The sequence below is a fragment of the Varanus komodoensis genome, unplaced genomic scaffold (genome assembly GCF_004798865.1).
Source record: "Varanus komodoensis strain SLA01 unplaced genomic scaffold, ASM479886v1 scaffold627, whole genome shotgun sequence".
Lineage (NCBI taxonomy): Eukaryota > Metazoa > Chordata > Lepidosauria > Squamata > Varanidae > Varanus > Varanus komodoensis.
The window spans coordinates 1-9,410 of record NW_025336256.1 but is presented as its reverse complement, the minus strand read 5'-3'; the positions used below and the strand labels follow the sequence as shown (position 1 = coordinate 9,410).

The 9,410-nt window shown below is 46.8% G+C and overlaps 1 protein-coding gene across 2 annotated transcripts; it reads left to right on the top strand.

Annotated features, from left to right (window-relative positions):
- Positions 1-6: 6 nt before the first annotated feature.
- LOC123033508 (oocyte zinc finger protein XlCOF6-like) lies at positions 7-6,482 on the top strand. 2 transcript variants are annotated; one of them, XM_044450123.1, is made up of 2 exons: positions 7-4,575; positions 6,345-6,482. In XM_044450123.1, exon 1 carries the CDS (start codon positions 1,941-1,943, stop codon positions 4,314-4,316), a length of 2,376 nt encoding a protein of 791 aa, XP_044306058.1. In that variant the 5' UTR covers positions 7-1,940; the 3' UTR covers positions 4,317-4,575; positions 6,345-6,482. The 2 variants fall into 2 exon arrangements, with proteins under 2 accessions (XP_044306058.1, XP_044306057.1); XM_044450122.1 differs by lacking the exon at positions 6,345-6,482 and adding an exon at positions 5,080-6,302.
- Positions 6,483-9,410: the final 2,928 nt, after the last annotated feature.

Below are 9,410 nucleotides of genomic sequence, written 5' to 3'. Positions count from 1 at the left end.
TACTACAGCTGGGTTACAGTGGAAGCAGGGATAGAGCAAGGGTGGGCAGCTAATCCAGGGTGGAGAGCCGTGCAGCAAGACCTCAAGGTTGCCCACTGATGCTTGTTGGCAAAGGGAAATAAGGGGAAATTCGCTTTTGGACATCAAAGGGCCCATCAGATAATTTGGGGGCATTTTAGATATGAGTGAGCAGGAAATTGGGGAATGAACCGGGAGATGAGGACTGCTCCAAGCAGCCGAAAGTGGCTTGGATAGAGAGCCACTTTTCAAAGGTTAGAGGATCTATGGTGAGAGGGGAGTGTTTTGGAAGAAGGAAGCTAAATGTGTAAAATGCTGCTCCGACAGGGACTTTTTCCTGATTTCCAACCAGGACGGGGCTGCGTGTAACCTGAGCCCTTCATTCCATGTTTCACAATCTGAGGCCCCATCTCAAATTTCCCCCTAGTATTGAGTATGCTCATTGCCAGAGTGCAACCTTGGAGGGTCACTCAGGGTCTGCCGTCTTCTGTCAGCACATATTGTAGCTCCTTGCCAAATAGGCAGGCAGGAAGGCGCGCCTGCGCTTTGGCCTCTGCCTGGAAGAGGGATGAAGGAAAGGCATGGGGTACCAGGCAGCGGAAAAGATGTGCTTCTGAGGCTCGCTTCTGAGCCAGCAGTGCAGCTCGGGCTGAGTTAATGCGACAGCGCACAGGTGGCTCTCGCTTCCCTCCAGCACAGCACAACCCCTCTCAGTCACCGCAGCGGAATGAGCATGTGGCTAGGAAACGTGTTTTGCCAGGGGCAGAGCCAGGCTTGGTGTGACCCTGAAGCCCATGTGGTTCCCTTCGAGGGACCTTCAGAGCGCTCACCTGCATCCAGCCAGGCTCTCACTGTGAAGAAGAGCAGGGTTTGCTTTCCTCCTTTCGGGCTGATGGGAGCCTGGCTGAGTGATGGTTGCTGGTCTTCTGTGCATTTCCAGTGTCTCAAGGATCAGTAAGTTTCCTTGTGAGTCAACCTGGATGCTGCATGCAATTCCTTTGGGATACGCAGAACCTTTAAGTCCATTGTAGGGGCCGCACCCTTGCCCAGCTGAGGCATTCCTGGCAGGATTGCAATATTCCTGCCTGAAAATGCCCCGTCGAAGGGATGGCCAGGTTTCTGCCCACTTGTCTGCCTCACTGGGAGCTGCTGGAGGAGGGCGGTCCATGGTCTGGATCTTTTCTTTGCAGCGCTCCTTGCAATTTTTTTCTCTCTGTGTGTCTGTTCCTTATGCCACATCTCTACGCATTTGGTAAGAGTTCTTCAGACATTTTATGATCTCAACTTTACTGCCAGTGCAATACCCGTAAGTATTAGCTTTCAGTTCTTACCGGAAATACTTCCTTGTCTGGCTACCTAGACAGTTCAGAGTTTCTCAAGAGTTCACCGTATGTGAGCTCTTCACTTGAAGGCAATTCCTCAGAAGCGAGGCTTTGGCAGGGCTTCCAAAGTGCAGAAGGGGGAACGTTGGAGATGTTGGCAAGAAAGTTGCCAACTTTGCCTTGAGCTGGAATGAACTCATCTGTTTCGGCCATTCATTCCTACCGAGATTTTCATTTTCTCTTTCCTCCCAAGCAGATGAATTGCAAGACAGTTGAATTATTTGGATCCCTGCATCATATCATCAGAAACAAGTGAGGATGAAGTGAGAAAAGAGACATTTCCAAATGCACAGAATGCAAAAAGCACAGGGAAAACCAAGTAAAGAACAGGAGACAATAATCCAGTATTTTTCACAGTGTTGGAAACAATCGTCTGGAATGAAAGAATGTGCAGAATGTTGAAAGAGAGCCATGCAGGAACCTCTCTCTCCATCTAGCCCTCTGCAGGACGCAGGTGAACATGTCTACCTTGGAACAAGTCTCAGAGAGCAAGAACTGACTTAATGGGCATCAGCGATCCAGCAATTGAGGAAGCCCTGTATGATCATGGAAAGTAGGCAGAGCTTAAGGGCTGGTGAAAGGCTTCCAGAGGGTGGAGGAGCCCAGCCTGCAGAGCAGCTCTATAAATACATGGAATATTGTAAGCCCTTCAGTGATCCAAGTGATGTTTCTACATGCCAAAGAAAGCACAATGGGGAGGCAGCAAAGAAAAGCAAGGAATGTGGAAAGAGCTTCAGAGGGAGTGGAAAACTTAGAAGGCGTCCAAGAACTCACACTGGGGAGAAGCCTTGCACATGCATGGAATGTGTAAAAGCCTTCAGTCAGAGTATACCCCTTACCCGACAACAAAGAACCTGCACAGGAGAGAAACCATACACATGCATGGAATGTGGAAAGAGCTTCACTTGTAGTAGAAATCTTATAAGGCATCAAAGAACCCACACGGGAGAGAAGCCATACAAATGCATGGAATGTGGAAAGGCCTTCAGTGGAAGTGGAGAGCTTAATCAACATCACAGGACCCACACTGGGGAGAAACCATACACATGCATGGAATGTGGAAAGAGCTTCACTTCTGGTGGAAATCTTATAAGGCATCAAAGAACCCACACTGGGGAGAAGCCATTCAAATGCATGGAATGTGGAAAGGCCTTCAGTGGGAGTGCAGGTCGTATTCATCATTGCAGGACCCACACAGGGGAGAAGCCGCACACATGCATGGAATGTGGAAAGAGCTTCAGTCAGGGGAAATGTCTTATGCTGCATCAAAGAACCCACACTGCAGAGAAGCCTTACACATGCATGGAATGTGGAAAGAGCTTCAGTTGGAGGGGATGTCTTATACTGCATCAAAGAACCCACACTGGGGAGAAGCCATACACATGCATGGAATGTGGAAAGAGCTTCAGTCAGCGTGGATATCTCATACAGCATCAGAGAACGCACACTGAAGAGAAGCCATACAAATGCATGGAATGTGGAAAGAGCTTCAGTTGGAGGGGATGTCTTATACTGCATCAAAGAACTCACACTGGGGAGAAGCCATACACATGCATGGAATGTGGAAAGAGCTTCAGTCATAGTGGAAGTCTTAGAAAGCATCGAAGAACCCACACTGGAGAGAAGCCATACACATGCATGGAATGTGGAAAGACCTTCAGTCAGAGTAGAAATCTCATAAGGCATCAAAAAACCCACACTGGAGAGAAGCCATACAAATGCACAGAATGTGGAAAGGCCTTCAGTGGGAGCGGAGATCTCACTCAACATCAAAGAACCCACACTGGGGAGAAGCCATACATGTGCATGGAATGTGGAAAGAGCTTCAGTTGGAGTGGAGAGCTCACTCAACATCACAGGACCCACACTGGGGAAAAACCATACACATGCATGGAATGTGGAAAGAGCTTCACTTCTAGTGGACATCTTATAAGGCATAGAAGAACCCACACTGGAGAGAAGCCATTCAAATGCATGGAATGTGGAAAGAGCTTCAGTGGGAGTGGAGAGCTCACTCAACATCACAGGACCCACACTGGGGAGAAACCATACACATGCATGGAATGTGGAAAGAGCTTCACTTCTGGTGGAAATCTTTTAAGGCATCGAAGAACCCACACTGGAGAGAAGCCATTCAAATGTATGGAATGTGGAAAGGCCTTCAGTGGGAGTGCAGGTCGTAGTCATCATCGCAGGACCCACACAGGGGAGAAGCCACACACATGCATGGAATGTGGAAAGAGCTTCGGTCAGGGGAGGTATCTTTTGCTGCATCAAAGAACCCACACTGGAGAGAAGCCATACACATGCATTGAATGTGGAAAGAGCTTCAGTTGGAGGGAATGTCTAATACTGCATCAAAGAACCCACACTGGAGAGAAGCCATACACATGCATGGAATGTGGAAAGAGCTTCATTCATAGTGGAAGTCTTAGAAAGCATCGAAGAACGCACACTAGAGAGAAGCCATACACATGCATGGAATGTGGAAAGACCTTCAGTCAGAGGGGAAATCTCATAAGGCATCAAAAAACCCACACTGGAGAGAAGCCATACACGTGCATGGAATGTGGAAAGACCTTCAGTCAGAGGGGAAATCTCATAAGGCATCAAAGAACCCACACTGGAGAGAAGCCATACACGTGCATGGAATGTGGAAAGAGCTTCAGGTGGAGGGGATGTCTTATATTGCATCAAAGAACCCACACTGGAGAGAAGCCATACACATGTATCGAATGTGGAAAGAGCTTCAGTCAGAGGGGACATCTTATACTGCATCAGGGAACCCACACTGGAGAGAAGCCATACAAATGCACGGAATGTGGAAAGGCCTTCAGTCAGAGAGGACATCTCATAAGGCATCAAAAAACCCACATTGGAGGCTTCCAGTTTGGTGTCGTGGCGGCACGGCTTTGAGGAGTGGGGGTTCCTGCTATCACGCCAGTATTTGTTCAGCAGAAAGCCGTGGGAGGTTCATCCAAGCCCTGTCAGGGCAAAGATTAGATTGTCCGGGCACTCTTGTAATTGCGCAGGGTAGTGGCTCCGAATTTATTGGGAGAGATTTGGGCTTTTCTCAATCAGACAACACAGAGGGAGGATAACAGCTCCCTACAAGCCATTGACATCCGGGAGAATTGCATAGAAGAATTAGCTGGAAGTTCATCGGACCTGCTGGGTAAGCATTTTTATCTTTTTTTTCTTCTATACTACCTGTGACGAGCAGCAATAGCTTCTAATTTGGCATAAAGAAGAAAGGGGATGCCCTTTGATGGAGGGAGGAATTCTTCCTCCCCTCACGGAGTTTTAAGTGGCGACTGTTCTGGGGGAGAGGAACTGAGGCTCTTTTGGAAAGTTTGGGGCTGGAGGGAAAGACCTCTTTTTTCTCACCTCCGCAAGGGTGAAGAATCAGAATAAATAATTACTGTGGAACAACGTGATAGAAGATAAAGTTTATTTTGATTGGCCGTTTTTCTTTCTTTTTCTTGGACTCTTGCCAAAGCAACCTTCATACCAAAATATCACCTCGTGTCGCCATTTCTCTTTTGCCATTTAAGGAAAAATTGCCCTTTGCTCCCACACTGTGGCTATTTAGATTTATAGCAAATATTTTTATTGCCTTCTCTATTTCTTTGTTGCTGTCTTGTAACGTTTGGTAAAAATTATTACCACTATGGAAAAGGCATCTACAACAAATCTTCAGAGTCCTGTTCATCAACCCAAAGCAGCAGAAGTTGGAAAATATCAAAAGGAGCTACAGATGACGCTTCTGGCGATACAGACATCCTTAACAGCTTTGCAGTCATCCCAAGAGGCGATGTTAATTCAACAGGAAAACATTTCAATTGAACAAAGAGAACGTCTCAACAAACTGGATAATTCTATTAAGGGGGTTTTGGTGGTTGTTCAATTTAAAACTGAAAAAAATACACAAAGAATACAACAAGCATATGAAAAACTTGAAACGGTTGATAAAGAAATGAATAAAGCCGGTAAACCATTTATCATGGGATTTGCTTGTTATACTAGAGAGGGAGAAGGTATCCAGATATTTGATCGACAGAAGGAACGTCTCTTACCTGGAACGTTAACAAGATACCAACTGGACTCGATTTTTAAGGCAGAAGGGGTGTATGAAAAATTTAGAAGTATGTCTGAAAAAAAATTGGATGCCTGAAAGAAGGAGGGATAGGTGCCGAACTAACTACATATCATTCTGAGGAAGGAGAAATAGTGAATACTGATTTGCAACAAGAGGTACAGACACTGGAAATGGATACCGATTTACAACAAGCACTACAGATACTGACAGCAAAGGAAGAGAGATGGGGCAGGGGTGTAAAGAAGAAATAAGAGAATTTTCTATTTTAAAAGGAATGATTTAAATGGGTTGGCATGTTTATATGTGGTATGAGAAGGCTAAGTTACATGATTTTTTTTTTAAGTTACTATACCTGAAAACCATTAATGTTGGTGTAGGAAAAGGTATACTAAGATGTTTTTTCACCCATGGAAGCTTCTCAATATCCAAATGCATAGAATGTTGAAGGGATTATAAGATATGATGTACATTTTGGATAAAGATGGAGGATTGAAATTGAACTAAGAAATACAAGAACAGGGAATTGATATCTTTTGGTGACATAAGGTGCAGATACAATCGAGATATGTTAAAGATTGTAAAGAGTGGGGCTTTTATAAGGAGTTAATAGTATTTGACTAAGTGATGCTTAAATTAGGTGAAATATTAGCAACTTCATATAAAGAAAGCTTGTATAAGATGTGTTATAGGTGGTAGCTTTCGCCAAATAGATTAGCCAAGAAGTTTTTAAAGATGTCAAATGGATGTTGGATATGTAAACATAAATTGGGTATTTTTTATATATGGTAGAGGAAGTGGTACAAAAATCCTTAGTTTCTTAAACCTGAAATTTCTTTTTTTATTAGGCATTATACTGGGACATTAGTAAATAAGAAATGTATCTGACTTTACATGTAATCATTGCGGTGAGGAGTGTATTTGCTTAATACTGGAACAATGAGGAATTACCCATCGATGAATTGATTAAAAGATCCTGGATTGTGCAGGAATGGTCAGACTGAATTTATCCTTGAAGGAGAAAGAAGATACTGACATCTATCAAACTTGGGAATTTTTTCTTTTATTATTGGCTAGAGAAACGGGACTTCGCATAGCATTCAACATGTTTTTGGAATTGGCTTAGATTTAAATATGTTTTTTAAGTTATCATGAATGGATTTGAATATGACTAAGGAATGTTTTAAAAAAATGAGTAGGGGGCTGACCCAGTACGTCTGATGTATTAGATGATTGATGTTTTAGTATTAGTTTAAAAATTTTAATAAATTTAAAAAAAAAATCCCAACCGGGAGAGAAGCCTTACACATGCATGGAATGTGGAAAGGCCTTCAAGTCAGAGGGGACATCTTATAAGGCATCAAAGAACCCACACTGGAGAGAAGCCATACAAATGCATTCTGGTCACAGTGGGGAATGGAAGCAAAGGTAGAATTTCTGGGTCTTATTCCGCTTGTACAGTTCTCTGTAGCAACTGCACTAGAAACACCGTCTCCTGTTCTACTTATCCCAGCTAAGGTTCAGCATGGATGGGGAATGTACCGGGAAGAGTCACAAAAACAGGTTGGGAGTGCTCCTCGATCCAGAGCTTTCGCCGGAAGCTCAAGTAACAGCGGTGGCGAGGAGCGCTTCCTTTCATCTTCGGCTGATTCACCAGCTGCGCCCCTACCTGGGGAACGACTGCTTGGCAACAGCGACTCACGCATTGGTCACTTCCCAACTAGACTTCTGTAACACGTTCTTTGTGGGGCCGCCCTTGAAGATGGTCCGGATACTTCAATTGGTGCAAAATAGAGCTGCCAGGCTGCTGATGGGGACTGGACGTCGTTCTCATATAACCCCACATCTCCGTCAGCTCCACTGGCTCCCCATTGAAGTCCGGGCGCAATTCAAGGTGCTGGTTATCACCTACAAAGCCCTGAACGACTTAGGTCCTGGTTACCTAAAGGAGCGCCTGCGTTCATATATGCCCTCCCGCATCTTGAGATCAGCGGCAGATGCCCTTCCCCGGGAACCCTCCGTGAAGGATATTAGGAGGGTGAGTACTTGGAGGAGGGCTTTCTCTGCGGTGGCGCCCAACCTATGGACTGCACTTCCCAGAGAGGTGCGCCTGGCGCCTTCGTTATTTGTTCTTCGGCGCCAGGCCAAGACCTTTTTATTTAAACACTGTTTTAATAGTTAAGGTTTATTTGTTGATTTTAAACTGACCAGGCTGTTTCCACTATGTTATGTATTTTATTTATTCTATGGCTCATTTTTTTTTTGTATTTATATGTGGGATTTTAATTATTGTAAGCCACCCGGAGGCTTATGCGAAGGGGGCGGCATATAAGCAGTCTAAATAAATAAATGCATGGAGGATGACAGAGCTGCTATGCTGGTGGGGGTCTTCCTCAGAAAAGACCCCACGGTGGGGAAGCCACAGGGCCCCTCCCTCTCTCTTTCTGCTGTGCAGGAGTGGGGGCGGGGTGGGGGGGAACAGGGCCAGCATCCGAGCGGCTCTTCTTTGCTCTCCAAGCGCGAGGTTCAGTGCTGAGCCTGGACTACATGAATGCCTTGACCTGGAGCAGGTGAAAGCAAATTCTCCTGGGTGGAGCAGCTTCCCTTGCAGGGCTGGCGCAGGAAGACCGTCTCTGCCTGTGCCTGCCTTGCTCCTGCCCTCCTCCCCACTCCAGCTGCCCTCCCTGCGCTGCCCTCCTGCCCCTGGAGGCCTGCAAGAGGTTATCTGGACAGCCGCCTGCCAGCGATGCTCCAGCTGGACTCCTGCCCTGAGCGGGGCTTCGGGCTCGGTGGCCTCCTCAGACCCTCGAAACCCCCTGTTCTTGCGCTGCAGGACAGCCCCGCCAGGGGGCGTCCTGGAAGGGCAGGCTGGACAGTTCTGCAGGGCCTTCGGTCCCACCTGCCTGCTCGGTGCCGGTCTCCACGGGGAGTCCTCCCTCCCCAGCGGCTGCCCAGTTGCTTCTCGCATGCCTGCACGTTGCAGCGTCCACAGACTGCCAGGGCAACTGGATCTTGGCATGCTGCTCCGACAGTCCGGGACTTTTTCCTGATAACTAACCAGGTGGGGGCTGCTTGTAACCTGAGCCCTTCACTCCATATCTCACAATCTGAGACTCCGTCTCAAACTTTCCCCCTAGTATTGAGTATGCTCATTGCCAGAGTGCGGCCTTGGAGGGTCTCTCAGGGTCTTTCGTCTTCTGTAAGCTCATATTTTAGCTCCTAGGCAGGCCGACACGCCTGCAGTTTTGCCTCGGCCTGGAAGAGGGACGGAGGACAGGCACGGGGCACCAGGCAGCGGAAAAGATGTGCTTCTGAGGCTCGCTTCTGAGCCAGCAGTGCAGCTCGGGCTGAGTTAATGCGACGGCGCACAGGTGGCTCTCGCTCCCGTCCAGCACAGCACAGCCACTCCCATTCACCGCAGCAGAATATGGCTAGGAAACATGTTTTGCCAGTCTCGGGTGTCATATTCCGGGAGATCGGAATTGGCAAGTCCTCCCAATGGGCTACAGGATGCAGTGCGGATGGAAAGTTTCAGAGTTCCATAGTCCACTTTTCTTGAGATCCATTTTGCAACTGGGGGAACCATGCAAAAATAGCACTCCCGGCTATGATTGGTGGGTGCCCACCTCTCCATGGGGACGGCGAAAGGCATGGACCTTTTCTTCTTTAGCCAATGACACAGATCAGTTGCGCATATGATGCAACCATAAACAGCCATGCAACTCTCCTCTGATCCCGTTTTCATCAAAAATTTAGGTGGAGTGTCATTTTCATAACTGCTGTCATGCTGCACTTTTATAATGCAATGTAATCTCGCCACAAATGTAGCAAAAGTGTTGTGTTGTTCACACATTTTCGAGGCATCTTGGCTTCTGAAGGAAAATACGCAACTCTTCCTTGGAAATGTTAGGCGA

Excerpts from the sequence above, each read along its gene's own strand:
- LOC123033508 (XM_044450123.1), top strand. The coding sequence starts at position 1,941 with ATGATCATGGAAAGTAGGCAGAGCTTAAGGGCTGGTGAAAGGCTTCCA.